At 48.3% G+C, this 18,344-nt stretch overlaps 1 protein-coding gene across 1 annotated transcript in view; it reads left to right on the plus strand.

Moving 5' to 3' along the window:
- Window positions 1-18,344, plus strand: part of cspg4 (chondroitin sulfate proteoglycan 4) — a 215,774-nt gene that overhangs the window by 132,459 nt on the left and 64,971 nt on the right. The window contains exon 6 of the mRNA XM_084316232.1: window positions 13,708-13,884. Coding sequence (XP_084172358.1) covers window positions 13,708-13,884 — 177 coding nt within the window. The remainder of the gene's footprint in view (window positions 1-13,707; window positions 13,885-18,344) is intronic.

The following is an 18,344-nucleotide window of genomic DNA, read 5'->3' on the forward strand; positions in this document are numbered from 1 at the left end:
GCTTCTCGGTGCCTCTTCCTCTCTTTATATACAACGGGCCAAAGCAGTCCATGCCTGTGGAGTGGAATGGCTTGTCGCCGATTCGGAGGCGACAGGGGGGTAAGTCAGCCATCCGTGGTATGCTGGGCTGCGCGCGCCACTTACGGCAGTCTAGACAGGTTCGCTGGAAGCGCCGTACTGCTTCTCTGCCTTGCAGTATCCAATAACGACGTCTGATCTCCGCGAAGACTCTCTCTGCTCCTGCGTGGTGTACATCCTCGTCGTATTTCTTTATGATCAGCTCTGTGACCTTGTGTCGGCTGTTCAAGACGATCGGGTACTTAATATCATCCGGTAGATCGGGGGCTCTCCGCAGGCGACCACCCACTCTGATGAGATTATGGGCGTCACTCTCTGGTGCCAGGTGGAGCAGTCTGCTGTCTGATGGGACGGGGTTTCCTCCCTGTAGACAGTCTAGCTCATCGGGGAACGAGTCTCTCTGGGCTCGTTGTAGTAGAAGAAGTTCTGCTTCTTCGTAGTCAGCTGCTGACATGTCAGTGTTGGACTGAATCTCTGGGTGGTGCCGCAGGAATGTTCTTTGCTGCGCACTCGCTAGGGTAATGCAGTCATCTATGTTGGGGTCTGTGGAGGCGACTGTGCTCAGTCCACAGAACATAGGTTTCTTGTTCTCAGCCTCCTCGTTACTTGCTTCCCGTGGGGTGGGCGTAGGCCACTCTCCTTCCGGGAGCTTGAGGAATTCTGGTCCGTCACTGTAGATGTTGCGACGGGTTAGGTCATCCAGAGACATTCCCCGGGTGATGACGTCAGCTGGGTTGTGTTTGGTGTCCACATACCGCCAGCTCGCTGCTTCTGTTAGCTCTTGAATCTCGGTGACTCTGACTCCCACGAAGACTTTGTATCTGCATGAATCAGACTTGATCCATGTGAGTACTGTCGTGGAATCTGACCACAAAATTGTTCTGTGCACCGGAATGGTGAGTTCACGTTGGATTAACGTGGCTAGATGCGCTCCGGCTAGGGCTGCGCAGAGCTCTAGATGTGGGATAGATTGTTGCTTACGTGGGGCTATTCTTGAGCGGGCCAGGATGAAAGCAGTGTGTATCTTTCCTCCCTTCTCTTGGGCACGCAAGTAGGCCACCGATCCATAGGCTACTTCGGAGGCGTCGCTGAAGACGTGTAGATCAATCTCGCATGTCTCTGGCCTCACTGTGGATGGGAAGTAGCTGCGGCGTATATTGACGCCTGGGAGTGAGCGGAGTTCCGTCTCCCACTCTCTCCATGTTGAGGCAAGGTGTGCGGGTATTGGGTCGTCCCAGCCCTGGTCCTTGTCCCATAGTGCTCGTACAATCATCTTTGCCCTGGTGGTGTAAGGTAGAATACATCCCAACGGGTCATATTGTCTGGCGAGTGTTCTGTACACACTCCGTCTGGTGGTCGGTATCGCCGTCGACCGTCCCTGCTCTGGAGCCAAGGGTTTGTGTCTATAGTGGAGCGAGTCTGTTTTGAAGCGCCAGACTAGTCCTAGTGTCATTTCTTGGGCTTCTCCTGGGATGGTCGCCATCCAAGTCTCGCTGCTGGCAGCCTTGTCCGCGGGGGAGAGGCTGCGCAATACGTGCGGGTCACTGCTGGCCCACTGCCTGAGATCAAAGCCGCCTTTGATCAGGGAGGCGCGTAACTTGATTAGGAGAGCCTCGGCTTCTTCTTGAGTCGAAACGCTTTGTAAACAGTTGTCCACGTAGAAACTGTTCTTCACACTGTGTTGGACCTCTTCATCTGCTGTTGGGTCCTCTGCGACGTGTTTCTGTAGTGCAAATGTAGCACAGCACGGGCTGCATGTGGTTCCGAAGGGGAGTACTTCCCACTGGTAGATGGCTGGGTTCTCATCTCCGATCCTCTCTCTCCATAGGAACCGCAGCAGGGGCTTGTCCTCCTCTACTAGTCTCACCTGCAGCAACATCCCTTTGATATCCCCGCTGATAGCCACCTTGTCCTGGCGGAAGCGCAGTAGCACGCCTAGTAGGGAGGGGCCGAGTGTGGGGCCGGGCAAGAGCTCTTTATTCAGATTTTGGGATCCGATCTGGTAGCTGCAGTTAAACACAATGCGATCCTTGCCGTTGTGATGGACCTTGTGATGCGGCACGTACCATGATTCGGTCGTCTGATCGGCCTCTTTAATGTCAATCTTTGTTACGTGTCCCGCTGTGATTAGCTTCTCAATCTCAGCGCGGTACACACTCTCTTGAGCGGGGTCTTTGGCTAGGCGCCGCTCCGTGTTCAATAGATAGCGCTCCGTGGCGTCTTTCTTTGCGTGAAAGGTGGGCATTCCCTCTCGCCTCAGGAGTGGAGTTGCGTATCTCATCACTCCGCCGACTGTGACTCTCTTTGTCCCCTGCTCGAGTAGGTTGATGGCGTAAATGTCTTCTTTAGAACGAATATCTTTCTTTTCGTTCTTAAAGGGCATTGTCTCTAGTGTCCATAGCCTCTCGACATGCTGCAGGAGAGTGGTGTCTTCTTCTGTCGTTCTGGAGTGGAGGCAGCTAGTGGCTGCTGTTCGGTTGAGAGATTTAGCGAGGGGGCCTTGTAGGGTCCACCCTAGGCGGGTCTCGACTGCTGCAGGACAGCCTCGGGGTCCTGTATGGACCCGGTCAATCGGGACTATGAGTTCTGCATGGTCGGAGCCTATCAGCAGGGTCGGGGTAGCGCCGTCTATGAGCGGGATAGGTAATTGGCGCAGGTGCACATATTTATCCATCAACTTGGTGACAGGGTAGGTGTACTGCGATAGTCCTATTTCTTGGCTGGTGAAAGCATTTGTAATCTTGTACCGTCGCTCTGGCTGCCCGTTTGCTGCGATAGTGAAGGAGACATTCTCGCCCTTTATCGTCTTTAAATCTCTTCTTATTGTCCGAATCGTCATTTCGTTCTTGCTCCCCCGCAGTCCCAGCTGGGCCGCAGCGGACGCGAGCAGAAGGGTCTTCTCTGACCCGTCATCAAGGAGGCGTAAGTGTCCATGACTTTATCTTGGTAGCTCAATGTCACACGGACTACCTTTAAGAGCACTTGGGCGCCGCTGCTGCTGGCGGGGTCAATGTACATGACACTTGCCTTGGTGCCGCGCGATGGTGCAGGTGGAGGCTGTCTTCTGTTACTGTCGTGTAGTATATCTAGATGGGCTCCATCGCACCGACTGCACCTTTTCTTTAGGCGGCATTCGGCTGCCATGTGTGGCCGCGCACATCGGTAACAGCGCCTGTTGGACTTTATCCATTGACTCACTTCTTCTGCATTCATCTTTGTGAATAGGTCACATTGTGACAGCCAGTGTTATTTCTCACAGTAGGGACACACTATCTTCCACTTCTCTTTTCTCGAGGGGGGTGCTGTGACTCTTACTGCTCGGTACTGACTCTGATTGGTGCATGACAGTCACCGATCTTCTTCCATCATTTATTCTCCTGGGTCCCTCTCTGGAGCTTGGCGTGCTCCGCCCGAATGTATCCAGTCGTAAGCTGCTGACTTCTCTCGCCAGGAAGTCGGCTAGATCAAGGAGGGATGGCTCGGGGCCGTTGGGATCCCGGTAGTCTCTCTGCCGCCTAAAACGCTCCTGTCTTGCGGGTGGCAGCTTCTCCAAAATCCTCTCGACGTTAGAGTTGGCGTATAGCTCATGCATGCCCTTTTCCCGTTGCGCTCCCAGCATCCCTACCAGGGACTGCACTTTGATTGACAGGTCGTCTAATGAGCGATTGTCTGTGGCTGGGGGTAGGCGATCAATATGCCTTATCTCTTGGATTACGTAATCCCATATACGTCCATATCTCTGGTCCAGCGCCGCTAGGGCCGCTGTGTATGGTGTCGAAGAGGTGGCATAGGCTAGCGCTATATTGTGCGCTCGCGGTACTTTCAGGTGCTTCAGTAATATTGCATACTTGTGGCGTTCATCAGCGACATCCACCATCATTGTCTCTAAGCACATCCGGAGCTCCGTGTACTGTGCTCGACTCTCATAGGCGAAGTCTGGAAATGACGGCGTGGCAATGTATGACGCCGTGGATGGCTGATACATCGGCGAGCGTTGGGGGAGAGACCTCCTGGGCGAGTCCCCTCTTGCGCCTCGCTGTGGGCTGGTACTGACAGGGTACCATGGCCCGCTGGTCCAGGTGCTATTCCTCGGGGCTGGTCGTGCGTCGTGCTCACCCGCGAATAGAGTCGGGGGTCTGTAGCGCAGCGCCGCGGGGGTATAGCCTGGACTGTACTGGACCTCCTGGTCCGGTGGAGTACTGTGCTGTCGTCGGGCTTGGTTCTCCTCCTCTCCCTCTTCTTCCTCTATCAGATCTTCCAGATCCTGTAATCGTTTATTTAGCTTCTCCGCAGTGTATGCCGCTCCTTCCTTGTAGCTGGGTCTCGCTTGGACCGGTCTGGGAAGGGGGTCTGCGGGGGGTCTAGACTCGGTCTGTTGGTCAAGTTCAGGGTCGCTTGCTCGTTGAGGAGACGCTGCCCTTGACTGTTGTCTCGACGAGTTCCTTGAGCCCCTGGTGGAGGGAGAGGGTGTTGCCTTGCGGATCAGCTGCTCCATTAGCTGCGCTTGTAACTTGTCGCGCTCGACTTCGCGCTTGGTGAGATCTGCTTCTCTTTGGGCACCGGCAGCGGCGCGCTGGGCGTCGGCCCGGTCTCTTGCCATATTCTCTTCTGTCTGAAGGCGTCTCATCTCCAGGCGTGTGCGCTCTTCTTCGCTCCGTTGTTGTGCTTGGAGACGGTCGCGTTCACCCTGAAGTCGATCGCGTTCGGTAGAGGCTGTCAGGCTGACGAGGAACGCCTGTTGTAGCATCCTCTCCGCTTCGCTGGGGGAAGGCGGTTGTGGAGGTGAGCCGCTCCTGCGTGAGCTGCTCCTGGGGGTACTCGTTGGGGAGTCCTGGAGCTCTATTTCCTCTGCGCTCTCCTCCTCTTCTTCCGTGCAGAGTTCTCTCTCTGTAGGGTTGTCTTCCTCCCGGTGCTGGTCGGGGACTACTTCTTGGGTAGTGGCGGGGGGTAAAGGCATGTCCGCTCCCTCCTGGTCCCCACCGTGAGCTTGGTCAGTTACATTAGGACCTACTAGGGCCTCTGTGGTGGGTGAAACCTGGTCGTTAAGGTCAGACATAATTTTACTTTCTACTTTTACCGCGTTTACCGGTTGTCGAAGGCTAGGTAGTTGACTGACAGTGTAATCCTCTAAGTACTGAGGTGGCTGTCGTCTGCGCCGCGGGCGTTCTAGGTTAGGAGGACCGTTTCGTGGAGTGTTCATCATAGGCCATTTCAATATTAATAACACTATATTAATATTACACTAGTTACCCTCCGGCTCGAAGGACCAATTGTAACTGAGGGGTACAATTCCCTGACTGTATTGTTAGATATGGTATTTAATACCACTACCTCTTGTACTTTAACTTCTGGCCATCCAGTACATGATATAAGTATGATGAACACTTTCCCACCTGATGAAACGAATCCACACAAATGTACAAATCGAATATTTAATATAGCAAAAGGTATATACAACGTTCACTTGTTTACACTTATGATTTGAAATATGCACTTGTATGGCAAATGAGTATTCGTAGGTAAATCAACATTGAATGTCCAATCTCTGGTTACGCAGGGAGTAAGTATACAACCTGGATATTTAGGAAACTATAGCGATGGTACTTAAATGATTATAGCTGGATACACTAAGGGGGGGGGGGGTGTCCCGCTGGTTGTAAGACAGTAGGAGGGGGGGGTTAGAGAAGCCGCTGGCGGTATCCCATCTGGCCGACAGTTTCTTGGGAGAATTCAAAGTCTTGAACACGGTGCCCACAGAACCTCGGTCCGCAGACGAATACAGCTGGACCCTCTGGTGGACGGTAGCTGCCGGTCCACAACGGAGAGACGTGAGGCGACCTCACTGGTGTAGAGCGCCGTCTCACCTGGAGTCCTCTCCGGGGGGGTAGTTCCAACACTCCGCAGTGTTGGCCGTTATCCATGGAATAATCAAAGCACCCAAAGCATAATCCAAGCCGCGGAAGGCTCGCCGTCGTCCGGGTAGAGTAATCCAATATACAGGTCCAGTCGCCCTGGCCCGGAGCTCCTCGGATGCAAGCACCACTAGGGGTCTGCCCAGCCTGGTTAAGCGTCCAGATAACGTCAGGAACGATGGGGGTACTGATAACTTTAGAACTCTAACCGAACGATGCACCATACATAAATAGACTATTATTAGCTTAATAGAATACGTCCAACTCGACGGTATAGTGCCAAACTATGACTATTCAACTATTAATTCACACGATATCTCAATGCCTATTCTGAGGCCAAGTAGGCCTTACTACACCACACGTGCGTCGTGGGTGAGGCTTCGCGTCTGTCACTCTGTTGGAGGGTAAAGAACTGGACTAAAAGGAAAGTTCTACTTTACTTGCGCCATATATATATGCGCTATGAACAAATAGTACCATTCGTATTTCGCCCGACGTATTCCTGCGCGGAACCGGGGCTTGCCACGACATGTTGGGCAGCACGATTGAACTTGAACCTAGGGGTATGGCAACCTGGCGCCAGGTTCTCGTCCAATGGTAGAATGAGACTATTATGGGCTGTTTAGTAGACTAAAGGGATATTCAGTGCATATTGTACAAGGAATATACAGGGGATATCAAACGATATACAAATACTATTTAAATATATATATATAAATAAATATATATATTCGGTTTAATCTGATCCTTCACAACACCTACAAAAGGCCTTCGACACTGTCAATCACTCCATTCTGATTGACAAGCTAAAAGCAATTGGTTTTGATAGTTTATCAGTGAGCTGGATGCAATCTTACCTTGAGGGGAGAGAACAGATGGTGGAGGTAAATGGTACTCTACCCCCCCCCCCCCCCCCCTCACAGTGAGCTGTGGTGTTCCACAAGGAAGCATACTAGGACCGCTACTGTTCCTAATTTATGCAAATGAAGACTCTGGCAGGAGCACTCATTCAAGGGTACTACGACTATGCTTGCACCTCATGGTACCAAAGCACCTCAAAGGCGCTAAAAACAAGATTACAAACATCACAAAACAAACTGGTCAGACTAATACTTGACCTTACTCCTAGAACCCACCTCACCCCTGCCCACTTTGACTACCTAGGATGGCTTAGAGTAGACGACAGAGTACAGCAACTTGCAATGAGCCTGGTCTACAAGATACACTATACGGCTAAGCAGTGTGCGACCCATAGCATGATCTTTGGGTGAGCCGCGTCGGGGGGGGGGGGGGGGGGGGGGGGGGGTGCGCGGCTCAGGAGTCGGACTGTGTAATCGCAGGCGTTACTAGTCTGTAGCCTGTAGTAGGTAGAGTAGAGTTAGAGTAGACAACTCACTTACCGTCCGGCCGTCTGGACGGGGCTTCCACAGCACATTCCATGATAAAAAAAAGTATCTATTTAGTTAGATAGAGATGATTATCTCTCAGACTCCTGACTTACTAACAATATGAAATACTCCTGGTCCCAAGCATTATTTTCTCGACTGACGAGTCACTGAGCTTGCTTCGACCACTAGGAAACGCGCCCATATTTCATATCATATTTGAAGACCCTAATAGGCTACATTTATTTGCTTGCTGCATTTACATTGGCTGCGACGAATCGATACATTGGCTGCCTGCAGTGACGCTGACGCCCACCACAGTCACCACTGTGAGTGACGTGAATCTCAAAACAATGATTTATATTTAACTAATAATAGTCCCCACGGCCACCGGAGCAGCACCAGCCGCAGGTGTAATTGCGCCTGTAGATGATCCGATTCCCGCCTCCTGCTGCTCTGTCAGCTTCACTGTCAGTGAATAATATATAATAGTAATTTAGAGACCCCCCAAAAAAATCGCAAATCAAGTTTGCAGGGGAGCTGATGTCTGATCTAGGGGAGCTATAGCGGACCGGGCTCCCCTCCTGGATCGCACCCTGCGACTAAGGTACCCATGTACATGTCAAAATACTTCCCAAAGGTCAGTGAATACCACGACCACAACACCAGAGGAAGCTCAACAAATCATGTTAAACCCAGATTCAGCTCAAACAAGGGACTAAACACGTTTCGCAATTATGCCACATCAATGTGGAACACCCTACCCAAAGCTGTAAAGGAATGTGAATCCCTACCCACATTCAAAACCTCTCTTAAAGAGCACCTACGGGAGGCTGCAATTCGAAACTGGCCACCGTAAATGTCCAAACCCCCCCACCCCCACCCCCTCCTAATAGACAGTCTCCTTCCCACCGTATGTATATATTCTCTCCCCACCGTATGTATATTTCTCTCCCACCCACCCACCCCCCCCTAATGTACAGTCTCCTCCCCACCGTATGTATATATTCTCTCCCCACCGTATGTATATTTCACTCCCACCCACCCGCCCCCTCCTAATGTACAGCCATAAATGTCATGTATCTTGTGTATGTCATAAATGTCACTATGAATTGAAAATGGGGGACCCTGATGTAAACAAGACAAACGTCTTTCTCTGGTCTGCATCCCCTTAACAATTGTGTGTATTACTATTGAGCCGTACTGTATTGTACCCATTCTGCAATCTGTTAAATAAAGTTTTCATTCATTCATTCATTCAGAATAGGAGATACTGTTCTCACCGACAAAACATCTGTGAAATATCTTGGTTGCGTCCTGGGAAACAGCTTATCAGGGGAAAGCATGGCTCAACAAGTACTTACAATCGAATTCCGGAGAGTCAGCATTGCCTTGGCTTGGGCTGATCGCTATACTAACTCGTTTGGCTGAGTTAGGGGGAGGGAAGCCGTGGGTGGGTCCTGGGCGTTGTGGACAGCGACCCCTACAGTTCGGGGGTAGGATCTGGAGAAAGGTAGTGTGACCTTCCACACGTTACACTCTCCCGGTGAGAATCTGCGCTGCCAGGCTGGCTGCCGGCTGGCTGCACATGTGTCGGAGGAAAACATGTGATAGTCCTCCGGCCTCCCGGACCAACAGTAGGGGGGGGGGGGGGGGGGGGGGGGGGGGTGCGCAACAACCAGGAAGGGGGTTGGGAATTGGCATAACGACTAACAGTGGGATGGGATCGGAAAAGGAGGGGGAAAAAGATAATATAAAAAATAAAAAAAGTACTTCAATCAATAACAGGACTAGATACCTAGCCAGAATCTTCCATTTTTTAGATCAGTCAGCGATGAAAATTCTTGCTGGAGCACTCATACAGTGTCACTATGACTATGCGTGTGGCTCCTGGTACAACAGCGCCCCCAAAAGTCAGAAAATAAAACTACAGACATCACAAAACAAGCTAATCAGGGTAATACTAAGGCTACCTGCCCGAACCCACCTTGACCCATCACACTTTGAGAACATGAGATGGCTAAAGGTGGAAGACAGAGTCAACCAAATAGGGGATGTGCCTAGTTCACAGAATCGTGGCATGGGGGTAGTGCCAGTGTACTTCAACAACTACTTCAACCGAATCAGGGGACACCCATGCATACCCAACTAGGCGTAGCTCAACTGACTTTGTGCCAGTCAGATTCAGGAATTGTATGGGGAAGGAGTAATTTTTTGTATTCTGCAGCTGTCTTTTGGAACAGTCTGCCCAGTGACCTGAAAATCATAGTCAATGCTGTTAGATTCAAGTCCAGCCTGAAGACATGGCTCAAAAGGGACTATAATTAACCTAGGACACTCAGCAAAAGGCACCCTTGCATATGTATGCGTCTGTTTATGTATATAAATGGTATATGTGATGTGTTGTGATGTCATGTCTGTATGATGCATGTGTAAGCATCTCATTCCCCTACCCCCCCTACAAGGACCACAATGCTAATAAGCTCTGAGCTTTCTTGTGTTCATCCTTGGCAGTATCTCCTGACTGTACTTTCTGGTCACATGTTATTTTTTATATTGTGAAATAAAGTCATTCATTCATAGTAATATTATTGGAGAACCGTTCTACAGCATATAATGTACTGTGTGCATGCGGGTGTGTGTGTGTGTGTGTGTGTGTGTGTGTGGTGTGTGTGTGGTGTGTGTGTGTGTTGTGTGTGTGTGTGTGTGTGTGGTGTGTGTGTGTGTGTGTGTGTGTTGGTGTGTGTGTGTGTGTGTGGTGTGTGTGTTGTGTGGTGTGTGTGTGTGTGTGTGTGTGTGTGTGTGTGTGTGTGTGTGTGTGTGTGTGTGTGTGTGCATGCATGTCTGTGTGTGTGTGTGTGGTTCTTCCCAAGGCTTAATCCCATCAGGGACTTAGTCCTCGTCTCTGTGCTACAGTAGCTAGTGGCCTGATTATAGCAATTCTTGTTTCCCAAAATCTCTTGAAAACGGTGGATGGTCCTCTCAATGGACTCAATTCAAATATTATTACCTTGTTCGTCCTCTGAACCTCTGAATATAATCTTTTTTCTTAATTAACCTCCAAGATTCCATTTGTCCATTTGTGAAATAATGATTGTATAGGTCAAAGCGATTGACACACTACAGTACTACTGTAGGCCTTCAGTCATCAGTGGTCTGAAACCACACTGAAAAAGATGTTCTCCTCAGCATAAACATATGTTTTCCCCAGTATAAAAATATGTTCTTCCCAGCATAAAAAGGAATGGAGGACAGCGCCAGATGTAGCATTATAGTGTATGGTAAACATTTATATATAGAGTACTTATAGTACCTGAAGATTAACCCTCTGAGACTGGAGACATTTGATAGTTTCAAGTGCTCAAAAATGATTAGGTAATGCACCAAATATGTGTAACTAATGGTATCAACTCAAAACCTGCTGCAGTGATCTGCACATAACAAAACTCAAAACCTGCTGCAGTGATCTGCACATAACAAAGCAGTGACACATAACCAAGCTTGGGAATGGCCACCATATGTTCTCTTAATAATGTCCCAATCGATTAAATGTCCCTACACTCTTTCAACATGTGAATAGGTGCAAATAAAACACAACATTTATTACCATATCTATGCTATGTTGCATCTCAAAATAATCTTCAGGTTCCCAGATTCCAGATGGTGTACAACACTTATTTGTGGCATCTACTGTTGACCTTGTACACCCCCACTCCCCCCACCTCATCTGTCCCCTCACCAGTGAAATGGGTTTATTGCCGGTCTCAGTGGGTTAACAGGAAATGGTTGAAATTGTTGGGAAGTAATGTTAGGCGAGCGTGTGGCTCAATGTGTATCTCAGGCAAACAAGCACATTCCTTTCTCAAAGGTTTAAGATGAATGAAGTTCTTTTGAAAGTTGGTGATAATTTGATATAATGTCATTTCCCTGGTTTACAAGCCGCATGGTCCTTCATTATTGATAAAAACCCTCACCAGTGTTTATCCTCCAGAGTAACCACACAGCTTGCAGGTCTACAGCTGTTACCCACAACCTACAACAACCGAGGGCCTCTAAGATTGGTTTTCATTAGCTGCGATTCTCGGATCGTTGAACTTTTGAGAAGGTGATCACTCCTCCTTTTCTAGCTTGACAACATAAACATTCTAAACGAGTGGAGGTCTTGTTGCGATAATTGCTAATACACAATCGCTGACAGGATATCAACCAAGCTGTTCCCCTAGCAACGGAACATCTACTGAAACGTCCCATGCCAGCGTGTTGAAACGGGGACCTGAGAGAGAAACTAGTTCTCCATTCTCTGATGAACCTTCTTAGTCGGCTGATCCACGGCAACAACAAGCCGTCTCTAGTTCTGTTGTTGGCCCTGCAAGCCTAGAATTTGGTACATTTTCATTTAACCCTCTAAGCCACTGGTTCTCCCCAGTATAAAAAGATGTTCCCCCTAGTATAAAAAGATGTTCTCCCACCATAAAAAAGATGTTCCCCCTAGTATAAAAAGATGTTCTCCCCATATAAAAAGATGTTCTCCCCATATAAAAAGATGTTCCCCCTAGTATAAAAAGATGTTCTCCCCAGTATAAAAAGAGGTTCCCCCCAACATAAAAAGATGTTCTCCCAACATAAAAAGATGTTCTCCCAGCATAAAAAGATGTTCTCCCAGCATAAAAAGATGTTCTCCCAGCATAAAAAGATGTTCTCCCAGCATAAAAAGATGTTCTCCCCAGCATAAAAAGATGTTCTCCCAGCATAAAAAGATGTTCTCCCCAGCATAAAAAGATGTTCTCCCAGCATAAAAAGATGTTCTCCCAGCATAAAAAGATGTTCTCCCAGCATAAAAAGATGTTCTCCCAGCATAAAAAGATGTTCTCCCAGCATAAAAATATGTTCTCCCAGCATAAAAAGATGTTCTCCCCAGCATAAAAAGATGTTCTCCCCAGCATAAAAAGATGTTCTCCCAGCATAAAAAGATGTTCTCCCCAGCATAAAAAGGAAGGCAGGACAGTGCCAGATGTAGCATAAGGCTATGTGTCCACTCAAAGCCTTTTTTTCAAGGCGGACCGCTTTGAAAAAAGAAAAAAAAAAGCTCAGAGTGTTTTTTCTGAGGCTCGTGCCAGCCGCGGCTCCGCCCCTTCCTCGATGAGTTACATTGATGAGCGCGCTCCTTTTCCAAAAGTTGAACTAGTTTCAACTTTATGAGCTGGGAGCGCTCCGCCAAAAACGCTGCCGCCCAGAGCTCATAAAACGCGAGGCGCGTCGCTGGGAAGAGGAGCGCGCCTGTCGCTTCTCCAGCATAGAAATGAATGACAGAAAGGAGCTGACAACTCATAAAACGTCGGCTATGGACACAAGCCCTTATAGTGTATATGGTAAACATTTATATATAGAGTACTTATAGTACCTGAAGATTAACGCTCTGAGACCGGAGACAATATATTTGAGTTCTCAACAGGGTGGGCTGAGGCCTGAGGGGGCCTCAGGGGTCTGTCAGGGGGGCCTTGGGATGACTAGGAAACTATTGAAAACACAAATGACAGAATGCTTCAATCGCAAGACAGCAAGATATTCATAAGTTATTCAATCAACTACTACATGAGTAACACGTTTTGCTTGGTACACATACATACAAACATTACTACAAACGGCAAACAAATTGTAATCACTTCAATGCTGTTATGAGGTCAAATGGAATGAGTTGGACTAACTGCACTGTGTGTACAGAGTAGACAGAGCTGCAATGATGACATGCAGGTTACCTTGTCTGCTGTTCGGGGCCCTGGAATATTTAAAATACCACCGATTGTCCTCTCCATAGCTCCACTCTGTCCTACCAATCAAGGTGGCGACACAGGGTGGTCTAGCAGTTAGAGAGATCACCCCGTAATCAAAAAGTCAAGGGTTAAATTGCCACAACAACCAAAGGGTTCAACCATATGAGTGTCCTTGAGCAAAACGCGATGCCGCAAATGGCTGATCCTGCCCTCTGACCCCTGAAAAGGAAATTGTGCACATGTGAATATGTTTCTCAGAGACATAAACCGAGAAATGAATCACCAAGTAGGCTACTCTGTGTGGAATATGGCAGTTGAGTTCTCTATTTTATTCTGACAAACTAAACTAAAACTGATGTAAACAATAAAAGTAATTTTGCAAAGTTAATGGCAGCCTGTAGCCGCTGAGACCTGACAGGGGCAGAAGAAACGTTGTCTTGTTTTTGTCATCAAATAAAAATGGTGTTTTGGACCACGGCTGTCACGATGTCAGCCGTCATGTGTCGAGAAAACCTGACAGTGACAACCTTCCCGGGTCACTCTTTCCCTCCTCCTTCCCAGGTGAAACTGGGACACATCTACTACATGCACGACAGCACCGAGAGCAGCGAGGACAGCTTCACACTCTCCGCCTCGTCCTATGAGATCGAGCGTCGCAGCCTGCCCATCACCATCTCCGTGACCGTCATCCCGGTCAACGATGAGCCGCCCAAGCTGACGCGAAACACGGGACTGGAGGTAACAGTGCAGCCCTGTTTATTTTAGGAGGGGTGTATCATTATGTCTGCAACTCTGCACCCACCCCCCCCCCCCCCCCCCCCCCCCTCTCTCTCTCTCTCTCTCTCTCTCTCTCTCTCTCTCTCTCTCTCTCTCTCTCTCTCTCTCTCTCTCTCTCTTTCCAGGCTCTTTCCATCTTTGGATTATGGGATTATGTTACTGTCTAACACTTCTGCTTCGAGTTCTCAAGTTCTCCAGCCGTTAGCTCTCCAGCTCTCCAGCGTTCAGAACGGCTTTGAGTTTTACCCTGTAAAGATGAACTCATATTTTTTAGCATTTTTACAGCTTTATTGGTCACGCAGGACCGACAGAGGAGAGGGCGAACGGGAGGACATGCGACAAATAACGACGGGAGCTGGGATCGAACCCGGGTCGGCCGCGTAGGCCCCCCGTCATTTATTTTTTTTTTTTTGGAAACAAACTCCTTAAGTGCACATAATACTTTGTATATTATTGAAAAGTATTTGGAAGCCTGTATGGAAAAAGATGATAAGACACAAATAAATATAAGTTCTGCCTTCAGAAAGTTTTATAACACATTATAGTCTCAATCAATACATTGTATGAATTGTATATGTGGATTTAGACAATATAAATACCTTGGATGAATTGTATATTTAAGCGATAGCTCAGGAGAGGCTGTGGTATATGGTTATTATATCACACAACTAAGGGGCGTAGTTCAGCCAGACACAAAGCGGAGTTACCAAGTAGGTTATGGCAATATGAAAGTAAGACACTTAATAAATAATAATGTTCAAAATAAAATAGGCACTCCTGTACTGCAAAGCGGTTGTTATGGAAGAACATACACACTAACAACTAGCTGGCATTAATTTGTTTCATCACAGGCTAGTGTTAAATATATTGATTTCATTATTTGGTTATTTATTTACCTTAATTTATATATCACCATTTATTGTGCAGTTGTGCACCCACTGAAAAACTGTGTGCCACAGCAAAGTGGCTTTCTACAGGGCTTTCCTACACAGATTCAGATTAAAATGCAGTCGAGAAATGCAGCCTTCTTTTCCTGAATTTGGGGGATCTGGCACAGCCAAAGAACCCAGAATGCATTTTGCACCAATGGGCCGACTATTTACCAAGGCCAAACACTCTTTTAACGTACTGTACAACCTACCTAGGACCATAATTATACAGTTTTAATATTTTTTCAGGTGAAAATGTAACCATTTAGATTCACAATTATGTGGTCAGTTCATCCAAATAACGCCTGTTTTTTGGAGATTGAGCGGCTGCGGCAGGACTGGGGTTGACGCATGCCAACTGGGAATCACCATTCAACGTGAGGTTTAACTATCATAACCGATCGTCCTGCTATAGTCCTTTATCTGTCATTTATCAGTCTTCCCAGTTAGTAGCTAGATTAATACACTTAGTGGAAGTGGCAATAATCAAATAATCTGGACATCACTTTATCCATCTGATTCAGATGACGCTATAATTTTCAGCCTCTCTTGGTCCATATGAGCATTCCCGATGGATTCCTCCTTTTAACTGGACATGCGTCAGCCCCAGTTTCCTCCGTAGACAAGACCCATTTAACAAGGCTAATGTTATATACTCGTACTGGCAATCGCGTCTCGCTCTTTGCCATATTGAGATATACCTCATCTCCAGTACCTACTGTACTTCATTAACGAAACAAAACACCCATGCACTTGGCCAGGCCCTGCCCCGGTGTACCCCTATAAGGCACCAGGCGTGGTCACACTTACCCTTCCTCTTTTTTCGTTTTCCATCATGGACGTGCATTGCATCCTGTTGTGAAGGATCAGATTAAACCGAATATATATATTTATTTATATATATATATTTAATTGTATTTGTATATCGTTTGATATCCCCTGTATATTCCTTGTACAATATGCACTGAATATCCCTTTAGTCTACTAAACAGCCCATAATAGTTTCATTCTACCATTGGACGAGAACCTGGCGCCAGGTTGCCATACCCCTAGGTCCAAGTTCAATCGTGCCGCCCAACATGTCGTGGCAAGCCCCGGTTCCGCGCAGGAATATGTCGGGCGAAATACGAATGGTACTATTTGTTCATAGCGCATATATATATGGCGCAAGTAAAGTAGAACTTTCTTTTAGTCCAGTTCTTTACCCTCCAACAGAGTGACAGACGCGAAGCCTCCCCACGACGCACGTGTGGTGTAGTAAGGCCTACTTGGCCCCAGAATAGGCATTGAGATATCGTGTAGATTAATAGTTGAATAGTCATAGTTTGGCACTATACCGTCGAGTTGGACGTATTCTATTAAGCTAATAATAGTCTATTTATGTATGGTGCATCGTTCGGTTAGAGTTCTAAAGTTATCAGTACCCCCATCGTTCCTGACGTTATCTGGACGCTTAACCAGGCTGGGCAGACCCCTAGTGGTGCTTGCATCCGAGGAGCTCCGGGCCAGGGCGACTGGACCTGTATATTGGATTACTCTACCCGGACGACGGCGAGCCTTCCACGGCTTGGATTATGCTTTGGGTGCTTTGATTATTCCATGGATAAAGGCCAACACTGCGGAGTGTTGGAACTACCCCCCGGAGAGGACTCCAGGTGAGACGGCGCTCTACACCAGTGAGGTCGCCTCACGTCTCTCCGTTGTGGACCGGCAGCTACCGTCCACAGAGGGTCCAGCTGTATTCGTCTGCGGACCGAGGTTCTGTGGGCACCGTGTTCAAGACTTTGAATTCTCCCAAGACACCGTCGGCCAGATGGGATACCGCCAGCGGCTTCTCTAACCCCCCCCTCCTACTGTCTTACAACCAGCGGGACCCCCCCCCCCCTTTAGTGTATCCAGCTATAATCATTTAAGTACCATCGCTATCGTTTCCTAAATATTCCAGGTTGTATACTTACTCCCTGCGTAACCAGAGATTGGACATTCAATGTTGATTTACCTACGAATACTCATTTGCCATAAAAGTGCATATTTCAAATCATAAGTGTAAACAAGTGAACGTTGTATATACCTTTTGCTATATTAAACCTTCAATTTGTACATTTGTGTGGATTCGTTTCATCAGGTGGGAAAGTGTTCATCATACTTATATCATGTACTGGATGGCCAGAAGTTAAAGTACAAGAGGTAGTGGTATTAAATACCATATCTAACAATACAGTCAGGGAATTGTACCCCTCAGTTACACATCCCATGTAACTAGCTGTTGATGAAATGAAGAGAGAAATTGAACAATGTTGGGTTCGCCGGAGATTTGCCAGCCCCTGGAATCTTCTCGGCATGTTCCAACGGCGCGTCGGGCCTGTCCTGGGGTTTCCTCGTCTTTTGACAGCAGATCGAGGGACGTCGCGCAATGTTTAGCTATCGGGCTAACTCGCGCCCAGGTAGGATCTGCTGGCGTTAGTGATGCTGCTTGAGTTGTCCCGGGAGACAACCGAGTTGTGTATTGGCGCAAGGGGCAGGATATCTGGGTAAACGTTGTTGTTTTCCCGGTTATCCTGGAGCGTGCGGCTAACGTTATGCTATGATGCTGGGTTACTGTTTCTGTTTTGATTCCCCGCTGAGGGCTGTCTTTCTAAAAGGTCTTCCCTCCTCTTAACCATTCATGCTGACGGTCAATCGGTGTCTACTGTTGGGAGTATTGACGGGGGCGTGTTTACCTTTTTCATGGGTGAATGGGCTGAGGCCTAGGGCTGGTGTGCTTTTTGTGAATATTATGAATGGTATGCGGGACTGGTGTTCTCTGGTCTGCATCCCCTTAACGTTGTGTGTATGGGCTAGCCCATTCTGCAGTGTATTGGTGGTGTTTTAGTTCATTTATTCATTAACCCCTTCATGGGTGCACACCACAGTGGAGGTTGCTGGTTGCAACCACCACTGGTGCTCCGTGTTTATGAAGCAGGTGGCATCAGTCCTTTACCTCTGGCATGTTGAAACAGTGCCCCGCCCGGCCGACGCCATGAGGTGAGTCGGCCCGGCGGGTGGCTGGTGGGCTGTTAAGCCTATACTGCCACGGTATAGAATTAGCAGCGATTAGTAACTTTGTTCGAATTGCTGTTTTTTTCTGTCAAAAATGGTGTCGGGTGGCGGGGCCATGAAGGCCAGCCGACGTCGAAACATGGCGCGAGGTTTCAACGTTATTAGCTTTGACCTAGCCGCAAGCTATAACCGCAGGGAGGGCTAGGATGCTGTCAACGCTTGTTTACAGACATCATGGTTGGATTAGTCTCCCTTTGAGGGGGTGAGAAGTTAAAAATAATTTTCCCCTCCTCAGGGCTCCCGTCTCTGCAGAGGGACTTTTGTCTTTCCGCTGGAGCGCGGGCGGTATTTGACCTAGGCCCCACACCGCCTCACGCCGCGCAGCCAGAGGTGAGAGCACGGGCTCGCCAGCGGCTGTGGCGAGGCCCTCGACCAGCGGCCATGTTTCCCCCG

The sequence above is a fragment of the Notolepis coatsorum genome (assembly GCF_963971535.1).
Source record: "Notolepis coatsorum genome assembly, chromosome: 6".
Classification (NCBI taxonomy): domain Eukaryota; kingdom Metazoa; phylum Chordata; class Actinopteri; order Aulopiformes; family Paralepididae; genus Notolepis; species Notolepis coatsorum.